At 38.6% G+C, this 23,327-nt stretch overlaps 1 protein-coding gene across 1 annotated transcript in view; it reads right to left on the minus strand.

Moving 5' to 3' along the window:
* PlexB (plexin B) overlaps positions 1-11,313 on the minus strand; it is a 48,661-nt gene extending 37,348 nt beyond the window's left edge. The window contains exon 1 of the mRNA XM_044395311.2: positions 10,463-11,313. Within this exon, the coding sequence (XP_044251246.1) occupies positions 10,463-10,973 (511 nt within the window). The 5' untranslated portion in view covers positions 10,974-11,313. The remainder of the gene's footprint in view (positions 1-10,462) is intronic.
* Positions 11,314-23,327: the final 12,014 nt, after the last annotated feature.

The following is a 23,327-nucleotide window of genomic DNA, read 5'->3' on the forward strand; positions in this document are numbered from 1 at the left end:
GAATCAAATATGGCTTATTCCACGTGAAACGTAATAGGCCAATTTGCGTCAAATCGCAGAATCAATCGAAACTTTTTTTTTCGGTAGAGGATTTAAATATAAGGATGGGTTTTTGTTTTTTTATGTATGTTGTATTAGTGCAAAAGTATGTAACAGCTAGAAGGAAGCATTTCCGACACTATAAAGTATATATATTCTTGATCAGGGTCACTAGCCGAGTCGATATAGCCATGTCCGTCTGTCTGTCCGTATGAACGCTGAGATCTCGGAAACTATAAAAGCTAGAAAATTGACATTTTGCATGCAGATTCTAGGAGTTCCTACGCAGCGCAAGTTTGTTTCAAAAGGGTGCCACGCCCCCTCTAACGCCCACAATCACTTATATACGATTTTAAAAATTTCAATATTTTGGAAAAGTAAAAATGCAGTTTTGTGGTGTTTATCAATACCTATCGAACTGTAGAAGAAATTTTTTTAATCGGACCATTCGTTAGAAAGTTACGGCGGATCAAAGTTTTTATCTTCATCTCCTTCGCACTCTCTTTAGCTGAGTAACGGGTATCTGATAGTCGGGGCACCCGACTATAGCGATCTCTCTTGTTATACCCTTGTATACTATACTATACTATACTTGTAGTAAAAGGGTATATTGTATTCGTGCAAAAGTATGTAACAGCTAAAAGGAAGCGTTTCCGACCCCATAAAGTATATATATTCTTGATAAGGGTCACTAGCCGAGTCGATCTAGCCATGTCCGTCTGTCCGTCCGTATGAGCGCTGAGATCTCGGAAACTACAAAAGGTAGAAGGTTAAGATTTGAAATTTAAAAATGCATTTAAAAGGACACAAACATTTTTTTCTCAAAGGCGAATCCTAAAGGTTTCTCACAAATGCGCAGTAGGTGGGTCACACTTATACACGATTGTGAAATATCTCGCAATCACATTGTTGACAATCGTAAAAATTTCTTAAAAGGGCATTGCATGCATTTTTTAACTTTTTACAAAAATGAGTGACGGGCGAAACAAGCCAAATTTCCGAGGAAACTACAGACTTTGCAGGTACATTATTTTGAATTTCATGATTTTTTGTTCCCTATAATTTATTATTTTTTTAATTTTACTCATCATAATTCTTTCAAGGTGGTACTTCTAGTTTCTAGATTTTCTGTATTTTTGTAAAAAAAAAAAAATTTGTACGCAGACTAAAAAGTAGATAACATAAAAAAAAGTCGATATTTTCATTCAGCGATGACCCTGCGGAATGGCTCGTAAATGACGAATTACGTGATCATATCGCTAAGTATAATTACACTAGTTTACAAAATAAAATCGACCTCACCCTAATCGAAGGCAACCTTAATTTTCCGGTAAAGTACATCTCCCTGATTAAGAAATGGGCACTTATAATTTTTTGTATGGTGTCAATTTTTTTTTAAGTGTAAAAAACGTTTTTGGCTCTTTTTTATTTTTTATCTCGAGTTCTGGTAAACCGACAGAGGTCATCGATGACTCATTTTACAGGTAATATACTGCTCTTTAACTTTCTTATACACAGCATTGAGTTTCAGTCATTAGTTTAGAAGCCACACCTCGTCAAAGTTAAAAAATTTGAAAAAAATGCAAAAGTTTTGGCATAAATGGCTTCGTTAAAAATACACGCAAAAAAACCGAAATTAGTTTTATAACTTATTCTGGTAGATGGTACTTTGACAAAAAAAAAACAAGCTAATGATCATTAGAATCCACCAGAAAATGAATTTTATATCGATTTTTTAAGTTGGGCAAAACGGATATTACAGCCCTGTTAGAGCCCTGTCAGAGACCTGTTGTCTCAGTTAACAGCTGTAAACGGCCAAAAAATCATGGTTGTCCCAAACTTAAAATATTCATATAAAATTCATTTTCTGGTGGATTCTAATGATCATTAGCTTGTTTTTTTTTGTCAAAGTACCATCTACCAGAATAAGTTATAAAACTAATTTCGGTTTTTTTGCGTGTATTTTTAACGAAGCCATTTATGCCAAAACTTTTGCATTTTTTTCAAATTTTTTAACTTTGACGAGGTGTGGCTTCTAAACTAATGACTGAAACTCAATGCTGTGTATAAGAAAGTGAAAGAGCAGTATACCAAAACTCGAGATAAAAAATAAAAAAGGGCCAAAAACGTTTCTTACACTTAAAAAAAAATTGACACCATACAAAAAATTATAAGTGCCCATTTCTTAATCAGGGAGATGTACTTTACCGGAAAATTAAGGTTGCCTTCGATTAGGGTGAGGTCGATTTTATTTTGTAAACTAGTGTTATAAGAGAAATGAACATCTGGATTTTTAGCAGTCAAAAAGAAATATCCAATATCATCCATGTTCGAAACAAAACTTTTAAATGGCGAAAAAACTACCCGTGTCTGGCTAGTATATTCCGTAAGCAAAGGGTCGGTATATTGTGCTCAATGCCTTCTTTTTGGCGGTAATCTGCTTTTTCTAAGAAAGATGGATTTAGCGATTGGAAAAATGCTAGAATAAGAATGAGTCAACATGAAAATTCTGAAAAGCATCAAACTTGTTTGAAAACTTTGAAAGATAAAGTGAGTGCTTTAGGTCGCATCGACAAAACTGTGATTGCTGAATATGAAAAAAAATTTTCGAGGTCAGTCGTATGACACAGCCCGAAATATGAGCGGTATTTATGCAGGATTGCAACAATTGATCAAAAATCGTAACGAATACTATGTTCCCTGTGCAGCGCATTCTCTTAATCTAGTTGAAAATCACGCGGTTGAAAGTAGTTCCTCAGCTGCTGCTTTTTTTAATGATCTTCAAAATTTATATAACTTTTTCTCAGCATCTACGAGTCGTTGGGATATTCTCCAATCTTTCTGCAAAAAATCTGAGAAAATTACTGTGAAATCTCTTTCATTAACACGTTGGTCAGCTCGCAACGATGCCGTTCGCACTCTTGATCAGTATTATACTGAAATACTTCGAGCTTTGTATTACATAGAAAACGATCTTTCACGAAAAGCTGTTACACGAAGTGAAGCCAAAGGTATTAGGATTCGTTTCGAATTACTTGAAACAGCTTTTATGCAATCTTTGTGGAGTTTTTTACTTTCAAAATTCAATGCTGTGAGCAAAAAATTACAATCCACGCTTACTTACCTGAATTGTATCAAAGTCTTATAAATGTTACGTGGATTACGTGATGATTTTGATTATTTCGAAAAAAAAAACCTTTGAGTTATCAGTTAACCAAGAATACAAAACACTTCAAGGCAGGGTAAAACGTTGGAAAATTTATGACGATAAAACAAAAAAGAGGAGGTAACATTGCTAGGGAAAGATGATTTCAGAGTCAACACGTACAATGTAATTTTTGACAATTTATTATTTGATTTACGAGAAAGGTGCCAAAAACATAAAGAAGTTTGCGAAAAGTTCTCGGTTTTGATTGATTTGAGAAACATGAATAATGCGGAAATCCGTGAAAAAGCCGAAGATTTGCAAGAAGCATTCAATGAAGATTTGGAAAGTTGTTTAGTTGAGGAATTGATCCATTTTAAAGCATATCTGGAGTGTGATCTGGAGTTGAACACACCCACACCTACTGAAACTTTAAACTTTTTCAGATGTAAAGATCTTGTCGAAGTTTTTCCAAATATCGACATTGCTTACAGAATTTTCCTTTCCATGGCTATAACAAACTGCAGCGGCTTCTATTGTTGACAATAGAAGCGGAAGTTTTACGAGAGGTAGAATGCGATGCAATCATTTCTGAATTTGCAATTCGTAAAGCACGACGAAAGAACCTGAATTTAACATAAACCGAATTCAATTTGGGCACCGAACAAGCACTCATCTACAGATACATTATCTTACTCAGGGGTGTCACAGAAACCGTCGACGGTTTTGGGGACGGTTGGTTTAGAAACCAACCGACCCAAACCGTTGGTGTCACAGGAATTCGAGAGATTTCCTTTTTTCGGAAAATTTACCGAAAAACGACCAGGGCTGGACGCATACACTAAATATCGAATATTCAATAATTATCGAATTTTATTTGACTTATTTGGACTATTTCCCAATAAGTTTTAAACTTAATTTATGTTTTTCTTCCAAAATTACAAAAAGATCATATGTTTAAATCGCATATTGTACAGGCTACATATTGCAGCCCTGAACAACGGTTTGCCGCGGCTGCGTTGGTTTATTATCATTTCTAAGTTGGCAAGATTTTTAAAAGCGAACCAAAATGCCGTCTGCTCTAGAGTACTTGCGAAGGCATAAACTGCGAGAGGCTAGGACGCAGGAGAGATCCTTACAAACGGTTTTACATGGACTACCATGGAGATTTAACTCATTGGCCAGGTCCTTTCACAAGATTGGGCCGCCCTGAGTAAATCCTTCGGCAATGTCGATATTATCGCGAATGAATCGGAAGAATATGGTGTCTTGCGCTGGTAACCTATGTTTACCCCTGAAAATTAGCAAAGCTTATTAGTTTAAATTAATAATAAACAAAAATTTTGTACTTTTTTACATGTATGTCTTCTTCTTCACAGCCAGCGTTTTACCTGGAAAAAATAGAAACGACAGTGATGCCAACTTTTTGCAAAGGCGGCCTGTTTTTATTAATTTCTCAATAACTACAACTTCTTTTACCATAAAATTTTTACCAGAAATAAGTTTCAATTTTAACTACAATACTAAGTACCTTTGAATAAATAATTCGTTAACAAAACATTTCGATAACTAACTCCGAAATTTGGACAAATTTGGTATTTTAAAGTACTGGCTAATTGGTAACACTGCCAGGTAGACGGTTTGCCGACGGATTTTTATACCCGTTACTCGTAGAGTAAAAGGGTATACTAGATTAGTGCAAAAGTATGTAACAGCTAGAAGGAAGCGTTTCCGACCCCATAAAGTATATATATTCTTGATCAGGGTAACTAGCCGAGTCGATCTAGCCATGTCCGTCTGTCCGTCTGTATGAACGCTGAGATCTCAGAAACTACAAAAGCTAGAAGGTTGAGATTTCCCACACATTTTCTTTGGCTTCCTACGCAGCGCAAGTTTATTTTAGCCGAGCGCCACGCCCCCTCTAACGCCCACAATCGCCCACTAACGATTTTAAAATGGGTCCTGCGCCCACATCTTTAAAGATTTCCGAGAAGTATAAATGCAATTTTGTTATGTATATTTATACCTATCGAAATGTAGAAGACATTTTTCAAATCGGACCATTCATTAAAAAGTTATACGCTTTATAAATTGTCAACATATATCTATCTCCCTCGCACTCCCTTTAGCTGAGTTACGATTATTAGTCGGGACACCAACCCGACACAGCGTTCGCACTCCCTTTAGCTGAGTGACGGGTATTAGATAGTCGGGACACCAACCCGACTATAGCGTTCTCTCTTGTTTTTAGCTAATTTTTTGTGAGAGGTTTTATAAAAAGCATGTTTTTAAATATAAACCGAAGTAGGTATAAAAATCGTAGTATAAAATTCATTAGAGTTATCTTAAATAAAGTTATATTTTTGGGAAACATTTTTAAGTTGGGTAATTTTATCAAAACGTCCGGCAAAATAAGGGGGATTTAGAAACCGTCAAAAATGACGTCTGTGTCACCGAGATTTGCTATTCGGGAGAAATTCGGTTGGAATGGTTTTCTGTGACACCCCCGACTATGTAGGGGAGAGGTCTGTAGGTTGAGACGGTCTGTAAGTTGAGACACTCAATTTTCTCAAAACTTATCCACTAAAAAAATTGTTTTTATTTTTTTTTTTTAGTCCTTTTTAGTGACAAAACTTTTGGGGAAAACATTATAAGCCAGGCTCTAGCTAGATTAAAGCTGTGAGAGTTGTGTACCATTTTTCACCAAAAAAGTTTTTCTCTACTTTTTTAATATTGCATTTAAAATTAATAACGTCCTAAAATTAACTTGGTAAGAGATTTAAAACATTAGTATATTAACTGTTACCTAATTAAAAAAAGAAATAGCTTAATGTGACAGTCAGAACAAAAGTTATTAATTTTTTCCCGAAACATCCTATTTTGTGTAAGTTGAGGCACTTTGAGCGTGTAAGTTGAGACACCCTTTTTTTAAACAAAAAGGCCTTAGGCCGACAGAGGTCGCTTTCTGCCTAGTACATTTCTTTGATATTAGGGGAAAAGTTCTTAAAAAATGGATGGGAAATAATTTAGGACGAACTAAAATTGATTAAATTAACATAAATAAATAGTTCCTTATAGTTTGGAGTACTTTTTGTGTGAGTATTATTGACTTTTAAAAGTGTCTCAACTTACAGACCTCTTTTTCAAAATGTCGTTTTTTGGGACTTTTCAAAAAAAATATTTGTTTAGTTTTCCCTAAGGAAAAAAAATATTTTTTTTTGTTTTTTATTAAGCTAATAGACTTACCTTTCGATCAGTACCAAATGCGTAAAGTTTCATAAGTGAATGTCGAAATGGCAGATTAAAAACAAGAGGTGTACCAACCTACAGACCTCTCCCTACAACTAACAAAAAATATAATATTAATAAAAAACATTCTGAACCACTAATACCTTCTTCTTTAACTCCTAATGTGGAAATGCATGCAACTGTATAACACAAGGTCAATAACAAAACGATAAAAAACGACAATTATTCTGCAGTCTAGGGCGGCAAAATCAAAACTGCCTAGGGCGGCGAATTGTCTAAGTCCGTTCCTGGTCGGGACACCAACCCGACTATAGCGTTCTCTCTTGTTTTTTTTTTCTCCTACCGTTTATTTTAAAAAAAATATTTATGTAAATTATCTCCCATTTTTCAGTTATGCATCACGTGAGACTCCTTTGAGTTTTTTTAGTATTTGGTATGCAACTTTGAGGGATATCTTCATATCTTTCAGAAAAATATTTTAAAAAAATTGTAAATTTAAAATTAAGTATTTTTTAAGGGATATTTAAGTTTAAAAAATTTTGTACACGCCATTTCCGAAAAAAATATCCTCAAAAATATCCAAAAAATTATCCTCATGTTGCTTCATCAATTCTTCACGAAGTGTTAAATTAAATTTTTGTATTTGCAAGACCTACTAGTGAAGACAACGATCGGAGCTAATTTACAAACATATTTTTTAAAAATAAACGTAAGAGATTAAAAAAAAAAAATCAAAACCCATCCCTGTATTTAAAAAAAAAGTTTCGATTGATTTTGAGATTTGACCCAAATTGGCCTGTCACGTTTCACGTGGAATCAGCCATATTTAAAAAATCGGATCACTATTAGAGCCCTGCCAAAGTTGATTTTTAAGTGACAACTTATAAGTTAACTTGTAATTTTGAGTCACTCTAATTTAAAAAAAAACAAGTTCAAGTGAAGCAAGCCAAGTCTATGAATTTAAAGTGATCTTTCACTCTATGACTTGAAACAACAAGTCCACTTTCAAGTTAACTTGGTCCACTCGGTTCACTTGGAAATGTTAAAGTGAACTCTATGACTTGCAAGTCAGTAGAACGTTTGCAAGTGAAAAAAATTCTGTGTTCATGTTTCAAATGGCTTCCTCGGAAATCGTAAGCTATATTTTTGTTAAAATAAAATAAACTATAAATTAAAAAATACATATTTTTAAAGCTGGTATGTCCAACTGAGGCCCAAAATAAATTGAATGCTTGCGAATATAAAATTCGCAATAAACGTGGGCGCAGCGCAGTGTGGTCAAGTTTCGGGTTGGTGGAGGACAGTAACGAACAGTTAATTGCTGGCATTGTAAGAACTTGGACTTCGGTAGGATGTTGGGGGTAAAGGGTTTTTTCGTGGACCGCGAAATCTTGAGCGGGACATAAACACGCAAGTGAGTTTTCTTTAATAAGGAATATATATGTTTGTAAGAACTTTGATGGGTAAGAACTAGATAGTCTTCCGTGGACCGCGAGTTCTTGAGGCATAAGAAGTTAAATGATATATATCCGACTTTTGCGACTGCCGCGAGTTCTTAAGGAGCGGCTAAAGATAAATTTCACCTCAGGGATTTCTACGATTAGATACAAACAGTCCTTCGGTGAACCGCGAATTTTTAAGGGGCATTTAAAGTGAAGCCCAAATGTCTTGTATAAACCGCGATTTCTTTATTGGCATGCTCAAGGTAAATTTACTTTCTACATAATTGGCTCAAAGTTTTTTATTGGGGATTCGCCCTAAAAGAAATAAAAATCACTCACTTATTTTGCTTAATAATTCTATCACTCTAACTTACTCTCACTCTGACTTGTATCACTTGTTTTTCCTTACAAGTGAGCAAGTGAACCAAGTGACCCAGCACCACTCACTTGAATCTAACTTGTAAGTGAGTGGACTTGAACTTATAACACTCTATTTTAAAAAACTGACTTGTTTGTCAATTTAAGTGGACTCATGCAGGGCTCTAATCACTATATCATATAGCTGCCATAGGAGCCAAAAATCATCCGATTTACATTTTGTTTTTACATTTCCCTATAGAATTAAAAAAAATCCCGCCCCTATATAGCACAATTTTTAATTTCTCAGTTTACAAATTTTTTACGGTCTTTCAAAGTTTACAACATCGTTTGGCAATTTTTTCTCAGCATATACGATTTTAAGTAGGTGCGAGCAAGACATAGACATGTCAGCTCCAATAAGCAATTAATGAGCAAAATTGTGAAAAACAGACTTCTGGTCTTTTTTGGTATTTAGAAATACCTACCAAAATGTCTAATTTCATAGCAAAATACGCTCTTAGTTTTTACAGCTTTGAACCTTATTGATTTAACCACTTAAAGTTATTTGAATTATGTTTCAATTTAACGCTTCAATTCTAAGCCATCTTACCCAAACAAATTATAGTAAATGTATATATATTTGTTCCATTCTAAGCCTCTAATGAATGAGCCGAACAATGCACAGTGGTGAGGCTTGAATGGAGCCGCGGCCATAAATACTTCTAGATGTGCTTTCGCTATGAAACTTTTACCAAAAATCTAGATAAATATTATAAATATATGTTTTAAAAATTGTCCAGATCGTACCACTATATCCTATAGCTTCCATAGGAACGATTTTCTCAGTGTTTGCGTTTACAAGAGAGGGCAATCAAAAATTCAATTTTTGTAATAATAACAAGTTGATTTGTTTACAAACTTAGAACTGTGTGAGTGATAACTGAACTCCACCCACACCAAAAAAATTATAAAAAAAACAAAACGAACAATAATACGATTTAATATCATTTTTAAATTGTTTGATCGAGTAGCGAAATAGTTGAAATAGTCAACCACTGTGCAATGTCGTGGAATACCCGCATACACAATTCGACTTTGCTTGGAAATAATGGAAATAATGGAAAAAATATCTTTCCAGGGGTTTTTAATGCAGAAAAAAATGTGACAAGTTTGAAAACGATCGGTTGAGTCGTTTGGAAATGCCGATGAACACGGATTTTCAAAACGTGTTTTCGAAAAAAAAAACACAATTTATCTGCGATGCTTTAGATTAAATAACGGATTATTTGACTTATAAAGATCTTAAAAAATTCTAATATTCAAAAATTTTAAAATTTATGTCGCTAATATAGACTAGAAAAATAGGAGTATGTTATGTAAATGATACAGCGCAAAGTGAGTTGATTTTTTGATGCCAAAAATATTTGGCATAGCTGCAAAAAAATGTAGTTAGCACATTGCAGGGCCTTTTGGGACAGTGAGAGTCCTTTAAAACGACGTAAAAGGATCCGAATGGTAAAAACAACTTCTGGGCACATGTTTCCTAATATTAGCATATGATTGACCCTGATCCTGCCCCTAAAATATTATTTTTCGCACAGATATGGGTATTGGCATTTAACATACTTTTATATAACCGTTTTTAGTTAAAATTAAGTTATTTTAATGATTTAAGGATATAAATTTAGCATTATGCCACCTAGACAACTGAGACAAAGCGGATTTAGCAAAAAAATGAGTCAAATCGGTTAAGTTTTAGCGAAATAGTTAAATACAACACAAGTGTGCCAAGAATTTTGTTCGAGCAGAATAATCAAATTTTTTCGTTTTTGAGTTTTAAAAAATTAGTCTTAAGAGATAGAAATATGAAACCAAATTATTTAAACAGTAAAATGTGGCCTTTATATAAACAAATTTTGTTTAATTTTTTATTCATATATTGGTCGGGGAAAATTGAACCTAAAGTCCAAGATGCCAAGTGTGCCAAGAATTAAGTTCATCACTGAATTAAAACCTCTCGAAATGTAGAAGAAATTTTTCAAATCGGACAATCCATTAACAAGTTCTGAGCAAAAAATTAAACAGCTCTAGTAGCTTTGACGAGTGCATATATCGATCTCACTTGCATTCCTTTTAGCTGAGTAACGGGTATCTAATAGTCGAAGTACTCGACTGCTCGCTTCTCTCTTGTTTTTCACTATGTTTATATATGTGTTACGAATATTACCTTGTCGAATGCTACCACACGATATAAGAATGCCGTCCTGAGCGTAGCTTACTACGAGAATTTTATTATAATTGTTGACCAGCGATGTCTCTATGTCCTCCGGGCAGCCTCCGGCATGGCATTGCGGTGAATCATTTACGGGTCCAGTTACGGCCTCAGACAGCACACGAAGGTTTTCGTTCAGTTTAAGTATTTTATTTGTTGCACCCGCAAATAAGACATTGTGCATAAAATCAAAGCTCATATGCGTAAAATAGTTCTTAGATTGAGAGTCTCCACCAATTTCAATATTATTTCCTTTTGAGCGATTTCCATAGCTGGGTGCTGTTAATGGGGCCGTTATCGAAGGCAGGTTAAACTGGGCAACGATGTCATTTGACGGAGAAGACATCTGAGCCGGCATTTCCTTGGCGCAGTTTACGGAATGATGTTGCGAACTGAGTAAGGTAATAATGCACAGCCCATAAATCATTTGTAGATAGTCCGCACAATAAAATTCTTTTCGCTGCATATTTATTATTGTTTTTTGAATAACTTTTGAACATCAATTTTCCATAACATTTTAAAAAATTACATTTTCAGTTCTTTTGTCAGTATGATTTTCCAAAAGGATCGAACATACAGGCAAATTAATTTTTTATTTAACCGATACGTATTTTATTTATTTTTCAATGTAGTACATTTAAAGCAATAATTTATATTGATATTGTTCTTGGTGGTACTTCCGATTTTTAAAAGATCGCTTGTTCGACGTAATAAACAGTATTTTGTCAGGGTAAGCAAATGTTATTTATACAAAATTTCCAGAGCAACGCTTAGTGTGTACACTAATAGTCCTAGAGCAGGCCTAACTTATTTCAGTAATATCAATCTATCGAATACTAATTCATTCACCTCGTAATATCCGATTTTCATAGAGCAACATCCAGAATGCATTTTCTGGATGACCCATAATAACCTCTTCCCACAGAGCACATACTCGGAATTAAATATTAAAATTTTTATAATTGTACCTGGAAAAAAATATTTAATAGGGTTTTCCCACAGAGATCCATGTAACAGTTACAATGCATTTTCTGGATGACCGATAATAACCTCTTCCTAAAGAGCACATCGAGCACATACTCTGAATTAAAGGCATTTTTCCACTATGCCGTTTTTTCGATATTTTTGTGTATTTTCGATTGGCATCGCGATAGTCGGACGTGAAGTATTTCCATTGGCAAACGCGTCTGAAAACAGCTGTTCTGCTATTGTCATTTGCGAGCTGAAGTACACGATGAATTTAAATAATTTGTTATTGCTAATTGTAATTTGAATAGAATTTGAACAGCGTGGAAACGTTGCTGCAATTATGAAAGCAATAACAACATCCCACGTTATGCTGCTTGAGCATTTATTACGGCAGAAAGCAAAAGGATCTGCTGCAAAAAGCGTTCATATATATAGATCTGAACAGTCATTTAAATAATTCTTTGACACGACCCGCGACAGCAGTAGCTGCGGCGGCACGTCACTGAACAGAATCTGAGACGGGGCTGAAACGCCTACAAGGACATTGTGCGCAAGAAGGAGGGAGATGTGCCCTTTTCCAGCAGTCGCCTGTCAACGTGTTTCATTTGAATATGGAATGGCCATCTATGGTCAAAGCAGATTTTGCACCTGCGCTGCGACCAGGACCAGTGGACGAATGCACTATGGGAAAAAAGTCTATTTTTTTGGCATAAACTCTAGTTTTAGAGATACAATTTAGAAATTTGTTATATATACTATTAAGATAAAGCTGTAATTTCGGTTTTTGTTGCTTTTTGAATCGGACCATTGCTTTCATCCACCGCCCACGCCGCATATTCAAATTAATTGGTAGGGATTTAAAGTAATTTTTATTTGTATTGGTAAGACGGTAAAATAATTTCGAATTACGTTAATTTTTAAAATTTGTCAAAAAAAAAAATTGCTGACATGTACAAGAAAAGTGAAATATTATCTAAGAGCAGATGCCAATTTTAGCTTTAATGGGGATCCAGCTTCTTTATATTTGAGCCCTTTGGAGCCAGGATTTTCACTTGACTTGTCCCTTTCCATAAATTCAATTTTTAAGATTAATGAAAGCCACTTAGATTGTTTTTTATTTAAATAGAACTTTTTTTTATGTTTATAAGTTGCTGGATTTAAGTAATTTTTTTTAAGAAACGTGCAAAAAGTTGCAATAATTATTAGTTTTGCGATATTAAGGATACATTTGGTAATAACTTTGCGTTTTACCTTTTTGCAACTTTGTGCCATTTATAAGTTGTACACCACGGAACACAAACAAACTTGTTAGTTTTAAGCTAAAAAGATACACATTTAAAACAGTTCACAGTTGGACAACAAGCCATAATAATCAAAACATGCACGAATTATACACATTTGACGTCGACGTTAGCAGAGCTCTGCTACCGTCCGCGTTGTACATACATATGTTAGCAGAACAACTATGATTTAAACAACAAAAATGTTAAAACAAGAGCAACTAAATTTTTTCTTTCACGAATAATTTACGGATAAATAACGGCAAATTGTTAATAAGAAAAAAATTGCAATTTCCAAAGTTGTTCTGCTAACTTGATGCGTATCGCTTCCGATCCTTTCTAGCCGAGCCATTCCATCGGATAAACGAACTGCTACTGCCCTTTATGCGCTTGGATCATCCTCGGAATACTGAACTATTGCCAGATTATTTGGCATATATGATATATCAAGTACCAAAACTATACGAAATAAAGTTCATGAAAATATCAACAATAAATGGTTTTAATATTTCCCGCTTCTTATAAGCCTCTTATCAGTTTCGGGTCCAGAAAAATGTTCATGCCTGGTTAATACTGCTAAAAAATACAACCAATTTCATTTTCCAGCCCTGTAACGCGACAATATTCCACCCTCCCCTTCTCGTCCTTCGCCAGCAAGTTTTGTATGGGATTTGGGCGCGTTAAACGGTAAATGGATGCAAACGCGACGCGTCCATAATGAACAGAGGGCATAATTTTTATAATTGTAACTTGGAAAATTATTTTTAATAGAGATCCGCAGAGATCCGTTGAACGGATGGTCCGTAAAGGTTTGCCGTTCCGAAAATTTCCCAGTTTACCGCAATCCAATTTTGACGGACTTTGACGGGCTCTTTTATGCGATAGTCAGGTGATGTTTTTTCGGTGCAACTCTGAATTCTGCATCTTGACTGTGAAAAATGGAACGTTGACTAGAAGAACAAATCAAATCAAAGGCGGAAAATAATTTAATAATGCTTAAGTTCATTGTTTTTTGGCTACCGATGAATTATTTTAAGTTTGTTATGAACTGTTACTTTGTGTGGGATATGTTAAAATAGTTTAGATTTGTTTATACCCTTAATACCCTTGGAGAGGGTATTATATTTTCAGTCAGAAGTGTGCAACGCCGTAAAGGAGACGACCCCATAAAATATATATATTCTTGATCAGCATCAATAGCCTAGTATATCTAGCCATGTCCGTCTGTCTAACGACATTAGAATAGAGATTATATTGGTCATTGGTCTGTCAGTCTGTCCGCTGTTGCAAACTTTTGACTAAAATTATAATAACTTCTGTTTTTGTTTTGTTTCTTTTTTAATGCAATATGATGATATATCTTTTTCTAATCTCCATCCAAAGTTGAAAAGTAGTGAAAAAAGAGACCTTTAGCAAAAATCGAATAGCAATGAGATGCTAATTTCGAACTGTTATTTGTTTTTACGTAATTTGTACTTAATGAACAAACCAATTAGGGAAACCAAACATGAAGACAGTTTAATAATTAGTTTTTAAGATATTTCACCTAGAAGTGGCCTAATTTGCCTAAAAATGGCGGTTTAAACCAAAAAAATTGGTAAACTTCGATCATTTTCAAATCTCGGACAGACAAAAAACACGTGTTCTGCGTCTTCGTTATCCAACTCGCAGATTGGAAAGTGCGGATAACTTTCATACTTAAACGTATTTAGATAATATTTAAAGAATCCGAGTCCTGTCAACATTTGCGTTAAGTAGAAGTCCACATGTCCATGCTTCCGTCCCAGCCATCTCTGCAGTTCTGGGATAAGCTTATACGTCCAACGTCCTGTGCTACTTCGTTCCCACCTCCCTTGGCATTTTGCAATGGTAAGTTCTGTGCACCTTTTCCGTAGGGATTCAGTAGTTGCGATTCCTGTGCTGCCTGCTCGAATCTCAACTTATTCCAGTGCCAACAGGTCGATCGGTATAATTCACGATATTACCAACGCCGCATATTGGATACCATGCGGTACGCACAGCATACCCGCAGGGCACACAACCTCTGTATTGAGCTGGCAAATCTAATAATATTAACCGCCGTGCGTGTGTTCACATGAAGAGTTTATTTGCAACTAACTTAAAAGGAGAATACAATTATCATACATTGATGTTGCTCCATCTTCGTAAGAGCGAGACCTCTATAGTACATGCCAGCATTGCCAGACTTCTACAAAGACAATTATTTCATACACCCTTCCTTAATGCTTGCATGTTTACAAAATAGGAAATCTAATTTAAATGTAACATCTCGGATAACGACATATCTCCGCCGTCATATCTCCGCCCAGTGCATTTCGTCGGCGGAAATATGTCGCGATTTATTTGGCGGAGATATGACGTTTTAAAACGACATGGCCTAAAAACGACATATCTCCGCCCTTCTACGAACGTCACATTGGAAACGGAATGCAAATTGTCCGGCCTGGATGTAAGTGCAAGCCACATTAGCTTGCCAACTGCTGACTGGTATAGAGTTGGATCAACCTTTTTGCACTGATTGCTAGTGCATGCTACCTGGAATCCTGCATCCAGTGGTCCGCCTGTTTGCAATCCTCAATGTCGTGTGCATGCAGCAGATCCTTTATATACTGCGAATGGCCTAGGGAAATTGGTCCTAGCTCTCCTTCACGCTCAATCTCCATGCCCAGGAAAAATTTTAGTGACCCTTTGTCCACGCATTCGAAAGACTTTGAGATACACGATTTGATTCTGACTAGATCCTCTTTTGACTGACAGGCTTCCAGAATGTCATCGACATATACGAGAATTAGCGAGAGGTTTTCATTTCCAGTCTGCTTGTAAAGACATGGTTCGTTCTCGCAAGCAATGAAGCCGAGCTTAACCAGGGTACTGTCAAGCATGGAATTCCATTCCCTTCCTGACTGCTTTAATCCGTATATCGCCTTGTTGAGAAGCCAACTTTTCCCAGGACGACTTTGATCGATGTACTCCTCCGGTTGCTTCATGTATACCGTCTCACTAAGATCGTTGTTTAAATACGCTGTACATCCGTCCATCTGATGCAGGTACAGACCGAGCTTTGCTGCTAAGGCCAATATAAAACGCACGCTCTCTAGCCTGCACACTGGAGATAAAGTTTCTTGATAGTTAACGCCGTACTGCTGGGAGCAGCATTTTGCAACCAGACGTGCCTTGAAGCGTTCTATTCGGCCATCCTTGTCGCGCTTAACGTTGAATACCCATTTGAATCCGATCGCACGCTGATTTCTTGGTAGATCTGCCATCTTTTTGGTTTGCGAGAAGAGAATCATATTCCCTTTGCATAGCAACGCGCCATTCGGATGCATACGGACTGCTCATAGCCTCTTTAAATGTTGCTGGTATCGGGACATCTTTTGAAACTAAGGCACCTAGGATGTTGTACTGCTTATTGGGACGACCAGGCTTGCCAGTCCGGGTGAGCTTCGGTCGACCAGGCCCTACACTTATCTCATTTTTGTCATCATTCTCATCCTGTTCTTCCTTGTCCTTTTCGTCCTTGTCCTTTTTGTCCTTATCCTTTTCGTCAGACTCTGATGCACTCTCGAACTGATCGGAACTTTCACTAGAGCTGTCATCACCACCAGTTTCGCTTGAATCGTGACCAATCGTCTCCTGCATCATGATTCTCATCAAAAAAGACATCTCTTTTTTTCGAATACTAGTCGCGTAGTTGAATCGTACAGGCGATAAGCTTTGGCCGCCACCGAGTATCCAACCATTGTATATTCTTTGTCTTTTGGTTGAAACTTGCTTCCTTTTCGTGGACCGTTGTCCAGAGCAACTGCAATAGAACCAAATATCTTTAGATGGTTTTAAGTATTTCAAAATACCTTTTAAACGAGGTATGGCACATGTCTGTACCTTTAGTAGTGTAGAACTTACAAACTAACGAAATTTAGCCATTTTTAGCTTTTTCCCGCTAAAGTAGCGGCTTACACAAATGGCATATAGATTTATATATAATATAATTTATAGCATTTAAAAATACCTTTCAAACAAGATGCACCACAAGTCTGTAGCTTTAGTAGTATAGAAGTTACGGTTTTCCGAATTTTAGCTATTTATAGCTGTTTTCCCGCTAAACTAGCGAGTTTTTCCAAAAGTGGTAGAACAAAAGTTTTTTATATCGATGTTAAATTAAATTTATTAAATTTTCAAAACTTAAGAAACATGTTTTGGACAAACTGACAAACAGAATTAAATTTTCATTTTGGGAAGAAGAAGAAAATCTTATTTTGGCTATAACTTTTGAACGGAGCGTCGGATTTTGACAAATGACCCCTCATTCGACGGGTATTTTCAAAAGGAATACAACTAAAACATTGCAAGGGGGCATTTATCCCCACCGGCCCCAACAGCTCAAAATTTCGAAATTTTCACTTTTTCACTTTCACCGCTCTCTCTTCCAAGCCAATTGATTTTCTTAAAGTCTTGGTATGCAATCCTTTAAGTTTTTGAAATACCTTTCGATCGGTGTATTACTTATTACGATCGGACTATCACAGCAGATTTTCAATTTTGCGGCTATATAATAGTAGTCGCCTTCGCACACTCTCCTGGTGCGCTTCGTCACTACATAGACTGCCGTCCATAGTGATATAAATTGCCAATTCTGTTGGCAAACTCGACTGTAAATGATAGTGAAATCTTGTCTAAAAACTACTTTATTTATAGAAATGATCGTCCGTGTCGTCGTGGTGGTGGGGTCCTTATTGCGGTTAAATCCAACTTGACTTCAGAGCTTATTAACTGTCCTAACTCCTCAAGTATTGCATTTATTTCTGTCAAACTCTCCCTTCCAAAGTCTAATATGTTGATTACCTGCTCTTACATACCTCCAGGGTCTGAAATAGACATGTATTTACTCCACCTGTCTGCAATACGTTATGTATCTTCGTTGGCTGACGATAATGATCACCTTATTGTTCTTGGTGACTTTAATCTCCCAAATATTTCTTGGTTCCAGAGTAATGACTCGATATTAATGACTCCCAGAACTCAAAATGACTTTATTGAAGGCCTCATTGAACTATCTTTGCTTCAGATAAATTGGATTTCCAATCACAATGAACGAATTTTAGACTTGACTTTTGTATCTGATAACTGCGACGCCGCTGTGTCTCGTGTTCCTCCTCTATCTCTCCCTGAAGATAATCATCATCCTACCCTCCAGTTATCTTTAAATGGTGTTTTCCACTCTGCGAGAGCTTCAGCAAGGCCACAGCTAAGATTTTGCTTTAGAAAAACTAATTATTCGCTGCTTTTGCATTCGTTATCTATAACTGATTGGTCATGCCTAACAGATGTCCCTGTTGCGGATGGTGTGGAGTATTTCTATGGTGTCCTTTATAGTTTGTTTGATAAATATGTACTCCTTTTTAGTGGTAAAACTCCTTACAGCTCTCCGTGGTTTACTCGTCAGCTTTCTTATCTTAAGAATAAAAAATCCAGACTCTTTAAACGATTCAAACAAACTGGCTTGCAGACGGACTTTGCCAAATATTCGGTAGTCAAATCAGACTACTTAAAGCATAATTCTGAATGCTACAATAACTCTCTAGCTCGCTGTAAAAATGACTTTAAAAGTAATCCAAAACTATTTTATTCATTTGTGAATGCCAAACGAAAGTCTCAATCCTTTCCTCCCTCCTTGTTTTTTAATTCTGCTGTTGCTTCCGATGAAAATGGTATTTCTAATTTATTTGCTGATTTTTTCCAATCAACTTATACCAATGTTGACAGTAGTATAGATTTTAACTATCCTCATTCTCTACCTCATCTGGACTCAATCTTTAATCCGGTTATTCTCGAAGCCGATGTTCTCCAGGGCTTAATCGCTTTGAAACTCTCCTTTTCAGCAGGACCAGATATGGTTCCTAGCTGTATTTTAAAAAATTGTGCAAATTTTCTTTCCAGTCCTGTAACAATCCTTTTTAATATGTCTATAAATCAATGTAATTTTCCATCCGCTTGGAAGGAATCTTTCATTGTTCCGCTGTTTAAAAAAGGTAATAGGTCCGATATTGCTAACTATCGGGGGATTGCAAAGCTCAGTGCTATTCCTAAATTATTCGAAAAATTAATAACTAGTCAATTGCAGCATCAATGTCGGTCGCTTATTTCGCCATGTCAACATGGCTTCACCAGGTGCCGATCTACTACCACCAATTTGCTTGAGTTTACCTCACTAGTAAACCGTGGCTTTCTCCATAAGCAACAAACAGATGTTATTTATACGGATTTTTCCAAAGCATTTGACACGGTAAACCACTGTGTACTTATAAAAAAACTTAATCTTATGGGGTTCCCTCCAAAGTTGTTAGCGTGGTTACTTTCATACCTCACAGACCGCTGTCAGAGGGTGAAATATAATGATATAACGTCCAAAACTATAAATGTTACCTCTGGTGTACCTCAAGGAAGTCATTTGGGACCCTTATTATTTGGCTTGTTGATTAACGACTTACCTCAAGTTATTAAGTCCGCAACTGTTTTAATGTTTGCTGACGACGTTAAACTGTGTTTGTCTATGTCATTACCGGATTCTTGTTCTCGTCTTCAATTAGATCTTGTTACGAACTGCTAATTTTCCTTTTGGCAGTGCCGCTAGCTCAGTTTTCCCTCAGGGCGGAGTCCCCCTAATGCCACAGCTCGGAACATAAATATCGACAACTACGCAGTCTCACATCACTAAACTATCGATCATCACTACATATAAAACGTAAACAAAGGCAAATAACTACAAGTGACGGGAAATATTAATTGTTTTGGTGGCTATTGATGACCTAGCCAAGCACGCCCACCCAACCAAGGATGCCCCGGAGGATTCCGCAGAGGCATCACCCATTCTTGGCCAGCCGGAGTCACTCCTCGCGCCTACGACAGCTCCATCTCCCCCACAGTGACGACTTACTCACGCATTTCGGTCTTCAATTACATTTAATATCGGTGGTAAGTACAAGTGTTCAAGTTTAACATCATTATTGTTGTTCTTGCATTAATTCATTTATCTTTCTTCAGCCTTTAATATCACAGTTGGCCGCCGTTTCAAAACTTAGGCGGTCAAAGCAGAGGAACTTGCTTCCCTGGGAAAAGTCTGCAGGCGCCGCGTAACTATGCTCCACCAGTCATTTGTTGGTGGAGCTCACACTAAAACGAGGCGCAAATAAGACACACTATCTGTGTGTCGGGTCACCTAATCCAAAGGAGCTCCTGGGGAAAAGAAGGGACAGGCCAAAGATGTAATTGCGCGCTGCAATCTCCCCCACCGAAAACTAAGGCTCGCGACCCTTTCAATAGGCAACACTGAGGACAACTATGGTTTTAGGGTCTGGATCCGGATAAATTTACACGTAACCACGGGAAGTATTCCCATTAATATTTACAAAGATATACTTATGACTAATTATTATAATTTTCCGCCACTTCTAGGCTAGATATATGGCGATATTCTATCCCGGACGAGGGCTATTCCGCTGGAGGCCAGCGGCCGTTAAAGCCTGGAAAGCCTCGAGGAATGGTGATGGTCTATAAAATGGCGTGGCCGTTCACCGCCGCGCAAATTGACGCCGTTGGACCCGAAGGCGAGAGGGACTGATACCCCGGAACGGACTCACCGGAGATCGGCTGCCTGGCGTGGACGGCGTACGAGGAAGGCAGGGTAGGAGTCGTCTAGCTGAGTCCAAACGGCTTCAGGGATATAACCACCTCAGGCTCTCGGATCCACTTCAAGGTGTGTATGGGTTGTAGGAGAATTTCCAACCTCACTTCCAAAATGTATTTCCAAAGTAAATCTCCTGGGATAAATCTTCCGGGGCCCGTGGTGTTGGGACCCCGGTTGCCTTTTTTCTGTTTTTTTGCACAAACACTTGTTCAAATAACTCCCGCTGCGTCCAGCTTCTGGGACAATATGGCTGCGACCATTCTAATCTGCCTATCATCATGGCGGTATTGCCATATTCCCTTGCCTCTCCCAAAACTGGGTCATCGGACGGATTCAAGGCCACGGGAGAGTAGTCCCTGAGCGAACCGGGATTACTCCAAATGGCCAGATCGTCCTCCAGATTCCCCACAGGGGGGCGCCACCAAAACCATCACCTTATCGTCCTGACCTATCGATAAAATCTATCTGACAATCGACTCCAACTGCAACACCAACCAAAGATTTCGAGAGGCGCTACCCGGAGTCCCAGCAGAACGACGAAATAATTGGTAGCTTTGGAGATACGGCAGGAATCAACACGGCACTGACATCGTCCTGCAGTTCGGACGGCGCCTTACGCGGGGCCCACGCATGACGGGAAGTATTATTGATGTTGCTGCTATGCTTGTGTACTTTGTGCGTCCTTTTTTGCAGATCACAGCCGGATGTCCTTAGCGTGATACACTCCCAGACTGCGGCCCTGAAGGTCCTCCAACAAGTATGCATTGCCGCCAACAGATTTGACCACCCTGGCCTTCAGGAACTTGCGAGCAAACTTCGCATTGAAGGATTTGCTGAAGTCACTCAGCACGAAATTGCGGCGGAAGACTTCTTGACCTGGTTTGGCGAGTAGCGTACGGGCTCGCTTATCATAGCGTTGTCGGCTCATCTCATATGCGCCCTTCAGCTGCTTCTGAACCTTGGCATGGATTATCCGAAGCTTGTCCTTGGTCTGCATTCCCGCCATCTCGTGGTCGCACAGGGACCAGAGTTGTCTGGCTAACTTGTAGCTGGAACCGTTGAGGAACATATGATGGCCGAATACGGTGAAGAACGGCGCTTCTCCTGTAGCAGAGTGGACAGCGTTCCGGATGGCCACTTCAATCTCCGGCAGATGTGCATCCCATTCCCGGTGGTCTTCGTCCAAGAAGCTGCGAATCGCTGCCAAGACGCTACGGTTAACCCGTTCCGCTGCATTGCTCTGAGGTGAGTATATCGGAGTCCTGATGTGCTGGATACCGAAGCCATCTATCAACTCCTCGAACGCCTTGGATGTGAACTGCTTCCCATTATCCGAATGTATAATTTCAGGCACACCGAACTTGTAGAACACCTCATTCACCAGGAAAGTCACCACGTTTGACGCCGTCGCATCCTTCATGGCCTTTAGGAAGGTGTACTTGGAGAAATGGTCCACCACGATGAAAATCCACGCGTGACCACTCTTAGACCTCGGATACTTGCCCAGGAAATCGATGTAGAGTTTCTGGAATGGCCTTTCCGTCTCTACCCGTTTCCCAATTCCCACCTGCATCCTGAAGTTCGGCGCTTTGGACTCCTTGCACACCTCGCAAGCCCGGACGTATTCACGCACCTGGATAGTCATCCCGGGCCAATAGAACTGGCGTCGTATGGTCTCCAACGTCTTCGCCATTCCACCATGGCCAGCCTTGGGGTCGGAATGGGCACGCTCTATCAGGCTGTGCGTTAGGCTCTGCGGAATCCACAGCTTCCACTCGGATCCTTCCAGTTCATCATCCAGATTCGGATTACCCAAACGCTTGAAAATCAGCCCGCCGTCCACTTTGAGGTCCGGTAAGTGCTCCCTGTTGGACTCTACATCTTGCACTAACTCCAAATAATCCTCTGCAGCAAACTCGGTCGTCTCGAATCCTAATAACTCCGTTGGATCTATGAGGACTTCCTCGATGCAGCGGGAGAGAGTATCGGCAACTACGTTCTCGCTGCCTTTACGATGCTCAATGCCGAAATCGTAACCCTGCAGCTGGAGAGACCATCTCGCAAGTCGTCCTGACAGATCCTTCATCGTCATCAACCACTTCAGACTGGCGTGATCAGTGATGCATGTGAACGGCATCCCCTCCACATACGGTCTGAATTTTCGAATGGCTAGGATGGCTGCCAGACACTCTTTCTCCGTGACCGAGTAGTTCACCTGGTGCTTGTTCATCTTGGCCGAGAAGAACGCGATGGGTTGCTCGTCTCCGTCCTGGTTCCGCTGAAACAAAACTGCACCGACGCCAACGTGGGATGCGTCGCACTGGATGAAGAAATGTTTCTTGAAGTCCGCATGAACCAGGACCGGCGCGCTCGTCAAGGCCAGCTTTAGGTCATCGACTGCCTGTGTTGCGCTGGGATTCAATGAAAACCTCGTGCTTCCCGTCTTCTTTAAGGCTTCGGAAAGCGGTGCAGCCAGCGTGGCGAAGTTCTTCACGAATCGTCGATACCACCCAGCAGTGCCCAGGAAGGCTCTTACTTCCTTCATGGATTTCGGGTAAGGCATCTTCTGAATTGCTGACACTCGTCCAGGATCCATCCGCAGGAGTCCACCTCCGACTATAAACCCCAGGTACGTTAAAGACTTAAAGCAGAATTTCGACTTCTTTAACCCTATCGTCAATCCTGCTGCTTTCAGACTTTGGGCTACGCGAAGCAAGTACTTCAGGTGCGTCTGGAAATCTGGAGCGAGGATTAGGAGATCGTCAAGGTAGACGAAAACGTTGGATCTGAGTTCCGCTGGTATCACCCGATCCATAAGTCGCACCAAGCGTTGCGCCGCGTTGCACAGTCCAAATGGCATCAT

This window comes from Drosophila takahashii, chromosome 4, assembly GCF_030179915.1.
Source record: "Drosophila takahashii strain IR98-3 E-12201 chromosome 4, DtakHiC1v2, whole genome shotgun sequence".
NCBI lineage: Eukaryota > Metazoa > Arthropoda > Insecta > Diptera > Drosophilidae > Drosophila > Drosophila takahashii.